This window comes from Alligator sinensis, unplaced genomic scaffold, assembly GCF_000455745.1.
Source record: "Alligator sinensis unplaced genomic scaffold, ASM45574v1 scaffold1165_1, whole genome shotgun sequence".
Taxonomy (NCBI): Eukaryota; Metazoa; Chordata; order Crocodylia; family Alligatoridae; genus Alligator; species Alligator sinensis.
This window is the reverse complement of record NW_005842477.1, coordinates 735,621-749,084: the sequence shown is the minus strand read 5'-3', so window position 1 is coordinate 749,084 and position 13,464 is coordinate 735,621. Positions and strand designations below refer to the sequence as shown.

General features: G+C 64.0%; 1 protein-coding gene across 1 annotated transcript; it reads left to right on the top strand.

Moving 5' to 3' along the window:
* The first annotated feature begins 645 nt into the window (after nucleotides 1–645).
* Nucleotides 646–12,199, top strand: ATP8B2 (ATPase phospholipid transporting 8B2). Its single transcript, XM_006039506.3, is given in 29 exon segments — nucleotides 646–1,093; nucleotides 1,409–1,475; nucleotides 1,894–1,952; nucleotides 2,278–2,391; nucleotides 2,573–2,671; nucleotides 2,962–3,023; nucleotides 3,153–3,225; nucleotides 3,459–3,529; nucleotides 3,763–3,842; nucleotides 4,163–4,321; nucleotides 4,500–4,588; nucleotides 4,871–5,067; nucleotides 5,771–5,979; nucleotides 6,124–6,167; nucleotides 6,449–6,614; nucleotides 6,757–6,945; nucleotides 7,308–7,423; nucleotides 7,572–7,736; nucleotides 7,813–7,924; nucleotides 8,040–8,145; nucleotides 8,295–8,439; nucleotides 8,781–8,964; nucleotides 9,096–9,319; nucleotides 9,640–9,723; nucleotides 10,123–10,368; nucleotides 10,632–10,770; nucleotides 11,046–11,176; nucleotides 11,450–11,545; nucleotides 11,547–12,199. Coding segments are annotated over 28 exon segments (3,600 nt in total). The 5' UTR covers nucleotides 646–1,093; nucleotides 1,409–1,444; the 3' UTR covers nucleotides 11,757–12,199.
* Nucleotides 12,200–13,464: the final 1,265 nt, after the last annotated feature.

Genomic DNA, 13,464 nt, shown 5'->3' with positions numbered 1-13,464 from the left:
CGCGGGCCCGGGCTCCGGGATGGGGCGGGCGGTGCGGGGTGCGGGATCTGCCCCGCGGTGCTCGGCGCTGCACAGGCCGGAGTGAGCGGGATGCGGAGGGGAGGGCAGAGCTGAGCCCGGTGCCCGGGCAGGAGCAGGGGCAGCGCCCTCCCCCTCTGCCCCGTGGAGCCGCGAGTCCTGCCCGCCAGCCGCCTCCTTCCTCCGAGCCGGGGCAGAGCCCGGGCACTGCGGCCCCTGCCTGCTGTCCCCCGGGCCCCTTCTCGCAGCGCAGGGCCCCTGGCTGCTGCCTGGATGACAGTGGGACCAGCCCTTGGGCCCTGGCTGCCCGCGGGGATGTCGCCGCTGGCCGGGTCCTGCTCCCCTTGCATCCTCCACCCGCAGCCCTTCCGGCCTCGCCAGGCCTGGCTGCAGGTTGTGATCTGCCGGCTCTGCTCCCTCTGGCTGCTGTGCACTGAGCCAGCTCCGTGCAGCCTGTAGCCATGGACACCCCTTCCCTGCTGGCACTGGCATGACCCACTGGCCAGGACTCCTGGGCTTTCTTCTCGGCTTGGCCCAGCTTCCCCCGTGTCTGGGCCACGGGACCGTCTGCACTGGGGGCACTAAAGATGTCTCCCTGAGGAACCGGGCCCGTGGCCGGCAGAGGGGCGAAGGCCTTAACGGGGCCAGGAAGCCTGTCTCTGGGGCAGGGTTTCTAACGTGGCGGCAACCGAAGCTGGTGGAGCCCACGCATGGGGAGTTTCGCTTTCCGTTTCCCCACCAAAGCAGCGCAAGGAGGAACGCTGGGCGCAGGGAGGATCTGCAGAGACGGGGGGCTGAGGATGCTGGTTGTGGCCTGTGGGGTGGCTGCAGAACCTGGGGAGCAGGCCCCAGCACGGGGCAGGCCCCACGTGGAGCTCACAGGCTGGGGAGACCTGATGGGGAAGGCAGGGCCAGCACCCCCTTCCCAGCTGGGGGCAGGGACCTGAGCTCCAGTCTCCTTGTGCCTTCCTTCCAGCGTGGCGCAGGGCTGTGGGGCACATGCCCTCCCAGCTGGGCCTGCACGTGCCGCTCTACCCCCCAGGCTCAGGGCTCCACTTCCCCTCGAGCGTTCGAGGTTGGTCCAGCGCGGGCTGAGCCCAGTGGCCTCCGCCTTGGCCTGAGGTCCTGTCCCCTGGGGCCGTGGCCGTGCAGGGCATGCGGGGGGCTGGATGGGCAATGCTGTTGCTGGCTGAGGATGAGCTGGCAGGACCTGAGTTGCAGGCCTAGCGCTTGGCCGCCCCATCCAGTGCCCTGAGCTGGGGGGTCTCTGGGCAGCCCCATCCCAGTCCTGCTGTGGGGGCCAGGGTGAGGGGTGCAGGCAGGGGCAGGGTGAGGGGGGGAGGTAGGGGCAGGCAGGGGGTGCGGGGCCCTGACAGGTGTCTCTGCACAGGGTCTCCCATGGGCCAGCCTAGCCCTTCCGGATGCCATGGAGCTGTGTGCCCAGAAGCGCCCCCCAGGTAGGGCCTGCAGGGGGAGGGGAGGGTGCTGGGGACCCTCAGCTGCTAGCTTGTGGCCTGGCACCTGCACTCCCTCCGCTTGCTTTTTGGGGGTTCTGTTGTCCCGGCAACGGCAGTGCAGCCCCATTGGCCAGCTCATGGCAGTGGGTGGGCCAGGCCCTGCGGGGGGGGCGGGGCAACCGCATGTGTAGGGGGGATCACGGGGATGGGGGCGGACTGCGGGGCCATACACGGAGCAATGCCTGCCAAGGAGCCCTGGCCCTGGGTGCCCTGTGGGGGGGGGTGAGCAGCTGCTGTCACTGCCCCCTGGTGGCTCCAGCTCCAGCTCCATCATGGGAGGCTGCAGAGCCAACTCGACATGAGCTTGTCAGGCCGCACTTGGCCACCCCTCCTGGCTGACTGCACCACACTCTTGCAGAGGATGAGCGGCGGGTGAAGGCCAACGCACGAGACTACAACGAGAAGTTCCAGTACGCGGTGAGTGCCGGATCGGGCCCCAGGGCAGCCTCTGGCCGTGATGCCCTCCATGCTGGGAGGATCCGTGTAGCTGCGGGTCCCGGTGCAGGCGCAGGCACTGGCTTGTTTTTCCAGCTCCTTTCTCCCAGGGTCCTCCCCCCACAACACCCTGTCCTGCACCGTGGGTGCCCGCCAGAGCAGCCCGCCCCATGCTACAGTGGGGAGGAGACCTAGGAGTCTGGGGCAGGCAGGGTGAGCCCATCCTTCTACCTGGGGTAGGGACGTAGGTGCTGAGCCCATGTGCCCCAGGCCCTGCCTGTGTCTCACCCCCTCTGTCTCTCCCCAGAGTAACTGTATCAAGACCTCCAAGTACAACATTGTCACCTTCCTGCCCGTCAACCTCTTTGAGCAGTTCCAGGAAGTGGCCAACACCTATTTCCTTTTCCTCCTCATCCTGCAGGTGGGTGTGGGGGTCCCGCAGGGCAGGGGCCGGCCTGGGGTGCCCCGTGGCAAGGGAATGGGACCTGCTTTGGAGATGTCCGGGGTCCCTCGGGTGTGACGGCCCCGTATGCATGCAGCCTGCCCTTCCTCCCACAGGGTGGGGACACGGGCATTTCTGACACCCTCCCCACTTTCTGCAGCTGATCCCCCAAATCTCCTCACTGTCCTGGTTCACCACCATCGTGCCTTTGGTTCTTGTCTTAACCATCACGGCTGTCAAAGATGCCACCGATGACTATGTGAGTGTCCCTGGCCATGCCCAGCAGTGCTGGGCTGTGGGTGCTGGTCCCATCCCAGCCAGGCTGTGGTGTCAGCAGTACTGCCCCGACTGCCTGCTGGGCCAAGGGTGCCCAGGCTGGCATAGGGGGCAGATGGGATGCAGGGGCTGGGCCTGTGCTGCTCGGCACTGCCCTTGTTTCTGTAGCTCCCTGGAAAAAGCCAGAACCCCGTGTCCTACATCATGAGTCCAGCCATGGTGCCTAGGTGCAGGGGAACAGGGCCCTTCTCTGAGCCTCTATCCTGCCTGCAGTTTCGCCATAAGAGTGACAACCAGGTGAACAACCGCCAATCTCAGGTGCTGATCAACGGAACGTGAGTATCACTGGGCCGTGGTAGCACGGCCGGGGTGAGGGACTGGGGGAGGCCATGGGTCCCTAGGCTCGGCCAAGCTAGCACCAGGGGCACCAGCCCTGCCCTAACTTTGCACTGCACCCCCTTCAGCCTCCAGCAGGAGCAATGGATGAATGTGCGCGTTGGGGACATCATCAAGTTGGAAAACAACCAATTCGTGGCAGTGAGTTTGGTCCTGGAGCAGACGGGAGCATGCAGAGGGAAGGCTTCAACCATGGGGTCCCACAGACTCAGAGGCCATCCTGTCCCTGGGAAGGGCAAGGGTTTGGCCCCTAGCATACAACCCAGAACCCAGGGTCCCCTGCCCCATACCACACTGAGGGAGGTCCCAGCAGGAGCAGCCAGTTGGGGGCCCCGATCCCAGCTCAGCCCCGGCCCCGCCTTTCCCCCCGACAGGCCGATCTTCTGCTTCTCTCCAGCAGCGAGCCCCACGGATTGTGCTACATAGAAACCGCAGAGCTGGATGGGTAGGTGACCCTGGCCGTGCAGCCCCAGGCACCCTGGGCTCTGGACACTGCAGGGAAGTCGGTGCCAGTGCCGGATCTGAGGGAGGGGAGGGCTCCCCAGACACGCGCGTGTTGTGTGGGGTGGGGAGCGACTTACTTGAGGTCACTCATGGAGAAACCGGTGGTGCTGGAGGTAGAACCCCGGTGTCCTGGGGGCTAGTGTCCAGGGTGACATCGCGTCTTTCCCCTGCCAGGGAGACCAACATGAAAGTGCGGCAGGCCATTCCCGTGACCTCTGAGCTGGCAGACACAAGCAGGCTGGCCCAGTTTGACGGTGAGAGCCCAGTACCAGGCAGCTGATGGTAGCCTGCCCTGCCCTGCGCTGGCCATGGGTGCCCAGGGCTCAGGGCAGCCTTTGTGCCCTTGTGACTCTTACTCCTTGATCCAGCCTGTGCTTTGCTCCATGATCCCCACAGCTGGGACTGGAGTTGCCCTCTAGCCTGTGCTCCTGCCCCACTCTCCACAGCAAGTGGGTGCCCTAGCCTTCATGGAGCTTGTGGGCTGGGACAGAAGCAGGGAGCTGGGTTCCCCCCCTGCTCCTTTCTCCTACGCAGGGGTGTGAGATGCTGCCTTGCGGCCCCTCTGCCTCCTCAGGTGAGGTGATCTGCGAGACCCCGAACAATAAGCTGGACAAGTTCAGTGGGACCCTGTACTGGAAGGAGAACAAGTACCTGCTGAGCAACCAGAACATGCTGCTGCGCGGCTGTGTCCTGCGCAACACTGAGTGGTGCTTTGGCCTCGTCATCTTTGCAGGTGGGTTCCTGCAGCCGGGCTGGGACCTTGGGGGGAGGGGGGCTGGGGTGCAACATTGGGGTGACAGGCTGGAGCCCAGTAATGCGGGGGGGGGGAGCACCCCCCAGTTGGGGGGCATGAGGCAGGAGGCTCCCCAGGGCTCTCCCTGATGGTCATGGCATCCCCCATCTGCCCCCAGGTCCAGACACCAAGCTGATGCAGAACAGTGGCCGGACCAAGTTCAAGCGCACGAGCATTGACCGACTGATGAACACGCTGGTGCTCTGGGTACGTGGGACCCGGCATCTGCTGCTGGGGCTTGGAAGGGAGGGAAGAGGCCTGCAGGCAGGGACCCCCCGCCTCTTGCTCCTGGGAGCTCTCCCCTCCTGCCTCAGTTTCCCCCTGAGCAGCACCCGCCTCTGAGCCCAAATCCTGCTGGCTGCCCCCAGGTGGTGGGTGCTGCCCCCTGGTGGTGCCGAGGCAGTCTCTCTGTGGCAATTGGGGGTGCTGGGGAGGGGGTCCCTGCTGCCCCACACCACATCTGACCTGGCCCTGCCTGCACTGCCGCAGATCTTTGGGTTCCTGGTGTGCATGGGAGTGATTTTGGCCTTCGGCAATGCCATCTGGGAGTACAAGGTGGGAGCCCGCTTCCAGATGTACCTGCCTTGGGACACGGCGGTGGACAGTGCTGCCTTCTCCGGCTTCCTTTCCTTCTGGTCCTACATCATCATCCTCAACACCGTGGTGCCCATCTCACTCTATGTCAGGTAGGCCAGGGCCTGGGGGTGGGGGGGCAGTTCCACAGGCTCCCAGCTACTCTGGGCTGGGGGCACACCCACAGTGGGGTGCTGGCGGGTGGGGGAAAAAGCAGGGTTGGAAGAGTTGGGGGAGGGGGCTGGCCTGGGGCAGGGGGGATGCCACCTTTGGCTGTGCTGGAGGCTCCTAGGTAGAGGCTGTGCCGCCATCTCTGTGCTCTGTCCTGGCCGCCCGGCTGTCCCGTTGCCCTGCCCTGCTGCACGCTGGCTTGTTTGGCTCTGCCCAGCCCTTCTTCCCCCACACCTGCACCCTTCTGCCCTGCCCCCTTCTCTCTCTCTTTTAATTTCTCTCTCTTTTCGTTCCCCAGCATGCGTTCTCTCACCCCTAGCCCCGAGGTAAGAACGGGTCACGCTCCCTGCTAGCCTAGGTGCTCTTCTTCCTCTTCCTCCTCCCTGCTGTGGGGGAGTGGGTACTTGCCCAGGAGGGTGGGGGTGACCCTAGCATATGCCCCTAGGGTCGGCTGGCCCCGTCCCCTGCTTGTGGCCCTGTCCTAGGCTCCTTGCTCGCTGCATTTGGGGGTAGGAGGTTCGTGGGCTCAGGCTGGGGGCAGGTGGCCCGGGACACCAGAGTTCTGTCACCAGCTCCGTGGGGGTCTGTGCGGCAGGGACAGGCCCCACACTGAGCCATGACAAGCCCCCTCCCTCCATCCCACAGCGTGGAAGTGATCCGCCTCGGCCACAGCTACTTCATCAACTGGGACAAGAAGATGTACTGCGCCAAGCGACGCACGCCAGCCGAGGCCCGCACCACCACACTCAATGAGGAGCTGGGACAGGTGGAGTACATCTTCTCCGACAAGACCGGCACGCTTACCCAGAACATCATGGTCTTCAGCAAGTGCTCTGTGCATGGCCGCAGCTACGGTGAGCAGCAAGGGACAGGATGGGTTGCAGGGAGGGGGCAGCACAGGGCTCTCCGGGGGGTGGGGGAGTGGGGTGCAGCTGGCCAGTGCTTCCCCAGGCCATGTGGGCAGGCAAAGTGGTTAACCCCTTGTGCTCTGCTCACAGGTGATGTCCAGGACATGCTGGGACACAAGGCCGAGCTGGGAGAGGTAGGACCTACCTTCTCCCACCCGGCCCATCTTGGCTGCATCATGTCAGGGGAAGGCAGAGGCACCTGAGGATGAAATGGAGCCACGGTGTGGGGAAGGAGGGGAGGGGCAGGTCCCAGCATCTCAAGAGGAACCTTGCTGCCTGTGCAACTTGCGGTGGGGCAGGACGGGCTGTTACCTGTCCCTGTCTCTGGGGGCCCATGCCTGGGTGCTGGGGGGGTAGGGCTTGAGCTCAGTGTCCACGGCAGCCAGCCGGGTGCTCACCATGTCTCCATCCCCAGCGTCCGGAGCCAGTGGACTTCTCCTTCAACCCGCTGGCCGACCCACGGTTCCGGTTCTGGGACGCCGGCCTGCTGGCTGCCGTGCAGCTGGGCAACCCCCACGTGCATGAGTTCTTCCGCCTGCTCTCGCTCTGCCACACTGTCATGTCTGAGGAGAAGAACGAGGGTGGGTGTCACACAGCTTGCAGGGGAGGGGACTGCCACAGGGACTGGATCCCTGGGTGGGGGCTGTGGCATGGGAGGGTGAGGGGTGGCCTCCATGCACTGTCTCTGCCTCTGACCCCATATCCCTACCCGCCGTGCCCCAGGGGAGCTGTACTACAAGGCGCAGTCCCCAGACGAGGGGGCGCTGGTCACAGCCGCCCGGAACTTCGGCTTCGTCTTCCGGGCGCGCACACCCAAAACCATCACAGTGCACGAGCTGGGCCACGCCATCACCTACCAGCTGCTTGCCATCCTGGACTTCAACAATGTCCGCAAGCGCATGTCGGTCATCGGTGAGCTGGGCCGGGCTATGGGACAGGCAGGTTTCCAGGAGCCATGGGCTGAGGGAGCTTGTGGGTGCATGGACATGGTCCCAGGGAGGGGTGGTGGGGCCAGTGCTGGATAGCGGGTCAGCTTCAGGGGCTGCAGCCTTGCCCTGGCTGGATACAGCCAGTCTCTGCTGCACTGGCCTGGGATCTGGCCCCCCAAATACTGCTGGGGTCCAGGGCCTCTGCTGCAAACCTCTGCTCATGGTTGCTGGCGAGGAGGCAGCTCAGGGTCCTCAGTCTCTGTCGCCTCCCCCAGCACAGGGGTCCTGAGCTCCCTGTCCCTGCCTGGCTGTGGGGGCTGGGACTCATGGCACCTTCCCCCGCAGTGAGAAACCCTGAGGGCAAGATACGGTTGTACTGCAAGGGGGCTGACACCATCCTGCTGGAGCGGCTGCACCCGGCCAACCTGGAGCTGGCCAGCATTACCACGGACCACCTGAACGTGAGTGGGGGGCAGCTCAAGGGGAAGGGGTGCCTGCAGCACTGGGGCTGGGGGAGGCTTGTTGGGGGGAAGGGTTATGGGGGTCCCCGTGTCCCTCCTTCCCCGTCTCCAGGCTCCTGGTCCTGGTCCTGATGCCTGGTGCCCACAGGAGTACGCTGGCGAGGGGCTGCGGACACTGGTGCTGGCCTACAAGGACCTGGAGGAGGGGTACTACGGGGACTGGGCAGAGCGGCTGCGGCGAGCCAGCCTGGCCCCCGATGCCCGCGAGGACAGGCTGGCCCGGCTCTACGATGAGGTGGAGCATGACATGATGGTAGGTGCCAGAAAGCTGGCCTGGCAGGGGGTGTGTGGTCCCACAGCACCCCTGGGCTCATATGCATCTCTCCCAGCTGCTGGGGGCCACAGCCATTGAGGACAAGCTGCAGCAGGGTGTGCCTGAGACCATTGCCATCCTCACGCTGGCCAACATCAAGATTTGGGTGCTCACAGGTGACAAACCAGGTGAGGAGGCAGGGGGGTAGGGGTTGTTTCGGGCCGAGGTTTTTACCCCCTGGTTTAGTCCCCAGGAGTGTTGTGGGGCCTGCTTTGGGACTCAACCTGCCTCTGTTCCCTTCAGAGACAGCCGTGAACATCGGCTACTCCTGCAAGATGCTGACGGATGACATGACGGAGGTGTTTGTTGTGACGGGGCACACGGTGCTAGAGGTGCGCGAGGAGCTCAGGTGAGGGCTGCTAGCAGTGGCTGGCACAGAAGAGTGCTCTGGGTCGGGGAGTGGGAGCTGGCACAGGGGGTGCTCTGAGCAGTGGGGTGGAGGGTTTCCTCCCTGCCCCCCTGGTGCCCATGCAGCCCCTGACAGCTGCCCCCAACCAGGAAAGCCCGGGAGAAAATGATGGATGGGTCACGCTCCATGGGGAACGGGTTCTCCTGCCAAGAGAAGCTCTGCTCCTCCAAGCTGCCCTCCGTGCTGGAAGCCATCGCCGGCGAGTATGCCCTGGTCATCAACGGGCACAGCCTGGTACGGGCGCATGGGGGGAACAGGACAGCTCATTGCATGCAGCTACCTGTAGATGCTGCCCCTCCCTGGTCCAGGGTGGATGTTAAGTCCTGCAGCCACTGCATATAGAGCATATGGACAGCTGGGGAAACTGAGTCATGGACCTTTTAATCCATAAGAACTTTGCAATGGGACAGACCCACATCCTGCCCCTGCCCAGTCCTGGCAGCCCTGCTCTTGCCCTTACTGAGCTAAGGGCCAGGTGCTTTTGCGACACTGCCCCCCATTCTGGGACAGTTCTGCTGGGACCAGCAGGTCTGGAGTGCTGCCCTGATGCTGATGATCCCTCGACCCTCCTACAGGCCCACGCGCTGGAAGCTGACATGGAGCTGGAGTTCCTGGAGACAGCCTGTGCCTGCAAGGCGGTCATCTGCTGCCGTGTGACACCGCTGCAGAAGGCACAGGTGGTGGAGCTGGTGAAGAAGTACAAGAAGGCTGTGACCTTGGCCATCGGTGATGGTGCCAATGACGTCAGCATGATCAAGAGTGAGTGGGGGCAGGGGGGGATCTAGGCTCATCCTTGAGAGCTGCAGGGATCCCTTTGCAGGGGTGTGGATGCCCTGTGGTTCAGCGGCTGGGAGTGCCCTGCTGAGCCCACAAACCACTCCCCTCTGCAGCAGCCCACATCGGCGTGGGCATCAGCGGGCTTGAGGGCATCCAGGCGGTGCTGGCCGCGGACTACTCCTTCTCACAGTTCAAGTTTCTGCAGCGACTCTTGCTGGTGCATGGGCGCTGGTCCTACCTGCGCATGTGCAAGTTCCTCTGCTACTTCTTCTACAAGAACTTTGCCTTCACTATGGTTCACTTCTGGTTCGGCTTCTTCTGTGGCTTCTCTGCCCAGGTATGGCCTGGGCTCTGTGGGCAGGGAGGGGTTAATCCTGCCAGGGCTGGATTCAGATTTGGGTCTGAACTTCATCTGTGTGCAAAGAGCTCAGTACCAGCCATTAGGGGGCAGCACAGCCCCCCCCAGCCGTGGGTGAGGGCTGCAGGATTGGGTCCCTGAACTGGGCATAGAGCCTGGGCCTGTGGCCTGGCCAAGACAGGGGTCAGAGGGAGGCAGAGCTGGGGGTGGGGACTGGGCCAGGGGCTGTGCTGGGGGGAGGGGGGGAAGGACTAGGGCCCCCTGCCCTTGCCCAGCGTTGACCTCTCCCTTGCCGGCAGACGGTTTACGATCAGTACTTCATCACGCTCTACAACATCGTCTACACCTCGCTGCCTGTGCTCGCCATGGGTGTGTTTGACCAGGTATGGGGCTGGGGCATCTTCACCCCCATGCCTTGCATAGGGGGCAGCCTGCAGCAGGGGGTGGATGGGCAGCTGCTTTGTGCTCGAGGATAGCAGGGTCCTGACCTGGTAGAAGGATCAATCCTGCTCTTGGGGGGTATTCACACCCCAGTGGTCCCTGCCTACCCTGGTCCAGAGACAGCTTAGCCCCATGTGCTGGGAGATGCTGGGCATGGGCTTCCCCTTTGGAGGGGGGCAGATGTCTTGAGCAGGGTGGAGAAAGCCCAGATCAGGGCTGGATGGGAGCTCAGACTCCCCGCCTGGTCCCTCTCTTGGCTTCTGTGCTGGGGACTCAGTCTGATCATGACCTGGCTGCATGGGACTGGGCCCCTGCCCCTGGCTGACCCTCCCTCTCCCCAGGATGTGCCGGAGCAGCGGAGCATGGAGTACCCCAAACTGTATGAACCGGGGCAGCTCAACCTGCTCTTCAACAAGCGGGAGTTCTTCATCTGCATCGCCCAGGGCATCTACACTTCCGTCCTCATGTTCTTCATCCCCTACGGTGTCTTTGCTGATGCCACCCGTGGTGACGGGGCCCAGCTGGCCGACTACCAGTCCTTCGCCGTCACTGTGGCCACTTCCCTGGTCATCGTCGTCAGTGTGCAGGTTGGCTGTGCCCCTGGGGGCAATGGGGGAGTCAGGCTGCTTTGCTTCAGCTGCTGGCATGCCTCCATGCCCCACCCCAGAAGTGGCTGCATCTCCAGGCTCAGGGGATGTAGCTGCAGATCAGGATCATGAAGGGTGCTGGGCCTGGGATTACTGGCTAGGAATGTATCCTTGCTCCCTGGTGCCTGCCCCAGCCCCCACAGAGCCTGGCCCCTGGCTTGGTCTGTCTGCAGCTTTCCCATGACCTCCCCTGCTCTCCCCAGATCGGGCTGGACACAGGGTTCTGGACAGCTATCAACCACTTCTTCATCTGGGGCAGCCTGGCCGTGTACTTCGCCATCCTTTTTGCCATGCACAGCAACGGCCTCTTCCAGATGTTCCCCAACCAGTTTCGCTTTGTGGGTGAGCCTGCGGGCAGGGGAAGGGGCTGGGGGGCAGAGACTGGGCAACTGGTGCTGCTGTGGAGATGCTGCTGTGTCCCCAGTGCCCAAGGGAGGGATGTCCTGGGTCCTGCCCTGGCCACTGTCCCATGACTTGTCCTCCTAATCCTGACTGTCCTGCCCCTTGAGAGCAGCATCAGGCTGCAGTGCCCTGGGAGGTCATGCTTGCCCCAGCTCTGGGCAGGGTCCCTGCCCCAACTGCTGCTCTTCCTCCCATGGCTCCTATCTCCCCTGCAGGGAATGCACAGAACACACTGGCCCAGCCCATTGTGTGGCTCACTATTGCCCTCACCACTGTGGTCTGCATCATGCCTGTCGTAGCCTTCCGCTTCCTTAAGCTGGACCTGAAGCCTGAGCTCTCTGACACGGTGAGTGCCTGGGGGGCCCCCACGTCCAGGCCTGCTGTGCTGTGCACAGGCCAGTGCCAGATGGGCCTGGCCATGGTACTAAGGTCCCGAATCTCTCTTGGTACCTGGAGCAGGGAGGAAGATGTGCACATGCCCCATATTACAGCATGGCATCTGCCTGGCCCTGTGACATTGTGGGGTGGGGAGCTAGAGCTCGGTCCCCACAAGAGGCTGGGGGGTGCCATGTCCTTGTGCCCCTGCCCAAGCTCCTGACTCTGCCCCCCGGCTCCCCAGGTGCGCTACACGCAGCTGGTGCGGAAGAAGCAGAAGACGCAGCACCGGTGCATGCGGCGGGTGGGCCGCGGGGGGGGGGGGGGGCCGCGGGGCCCCCCGCCGCTCGGGCTATGCCTTCTCACACCAGGAGGGCTTTGGTGAGCTCATCATGTCCGGCAAAAACATGCGGCTCAGCTCCCTGGCGCTGTCCAGCTTCGCCACCCGCTCCAGCACCAGCTGGATCGAGACCCTGCGCAAGAAGAAGGGCGGTGACAGCAGCAACGCCAGCAGCCCCAGTGGCGGGGCCGACAAGACGCTCAAGGTGTGAGGTGGCGGTGGCATCCCTGCACACACCCACCAGTGCCCCACCGCTTAGGCTGCTGGGCCCTGCAGCAGATCCCACGTGGTGGCAGGGCTGGGGGTCCTGGGGGCACTGGTCACCGGCACAGGGCCATCCAGGTGCTGTGGGGCAGAGGCGGAGGCCGGACCACAACTGTGCAACCAAAAATCACCCCCCTCTGCGTGGATGATGGACCCTACGCTGTGCAGCGGTAGTTTCCCTGGCCGGAGCCCAGGAGCGGGGGCCCTCACGGAGCCGGTGCGCTCAATATCCACACGCACGGAGTTACTGCTACCCGGAGTCACACAGGAATGTATCACGCTGGAGACACAGAGACACGGAAGGGCTGGGCCGGCCCAGGCAGGGCCCCCCGCCCACTGTACACATCTTTCTTTTTTATATATAAATATAAATATATATATATATAAACAAAAGGAAATGGAAAAAAAAGGTAAAATCCAAGCTCACACAGAGCCTCTTTTCTGTCCCTGGGGGTGGCAGCCATTCCCAGGGCACTGGCTACTCATTTGGGGGCTGTGCTGAGGCTGGGGTCAGCAGTGGTTTGTGCCTGCTGGTTTGGGGGGCAGTGCCTAGGCCACAGGCATGGAGGGTGCTAGGAAGTTCTCTGCTCCGGGTGCCATTCAGCAGGGCACAGGCCCAGGCTGGGGGTGGAGGTTGGGGACACAGGATCTTCCCCTCCCCACACCATGGGCACTTTGCAAGGGTGTGAGAGCTTGCTGTGGGGTGGGGGGAGGCAGTGTCTCTATGGGGGATGTGGAGGCTGCTGGCACCCCTGCGCTTAGGGGATCTAGTAGCCTTGGAGGCCAGGGTGCCTTGCTCCCACTCAGCCAGGCTCAGAGGCAGCTCTTGGGGTGCTTGGCTGGGGTGAGGGGGCTGGCCCATGCTCAGAGGAGCAGAGCCCCTGTATGGGCCGGGCCCCCTGCCCAGGGTCTGACCAGCTGGCTAGTTCGAAAGGGGAACCGGCGGCTCCCAGGCCTTACTGCCTTCCTCCTTTTCCCTGCAAAAACAGCTTGAGCAATATGCAGGGGGCTGGGGTCGGGTGTTTACAGGCAGCTCGTGATTCATGCCCATGCCCAGCAGGCCTTTCCCAAGGGTCAGCTGCCCTGGGGTCAGGGCCCAGCTCCACTCCGGCCTGGTGCAGGCCCAGCCAGGGCAGCATCACAGCCTGGCCCCTGTGAGAGAGGCCCATGCCACACATGCCCATGGTCGTTGTCCCAGCCCAGCCCCGCTGGAGCTCCAGGCCTGAGTGCTGTGGCCATGGGGTGCAGCAGCCCGTGGGAGCAGGGAGTGAGAAGGAGCAGGCCAAGGGAGCTGGGTCCAGGAGTGTGGAAGGCCAGGGTGCAGCGTGGTCAGTGGGGTCTGCCCTTCGTCCTGCTCCGAGGGGCCAGGGGCAATTCCCGCTGCCTCTTGCTGCTCCTTCCCTTTGCAGCAAGGGGCCTGGCGAGGGCAGGGGCCGGGGCTGCTGGATGCCCCAGCTGGGCCGGGCACAGCCTCCAGCTGCGGGGAAGGGGCGGGTCGCGCCCGGAGAGGAAGCGCTGCAGAGATCCGCGCTATTTTGGGCTCTTTCTGTTGCTGGGGAGGGAGAGGCCGGGCCGAGGCCCCAGCGGTGCGAGGTGCGGATGTCCCCGCAGTCCCGAGCTCCGTGTGCGACAGGCGGCTCAAAACACCGCCGCTC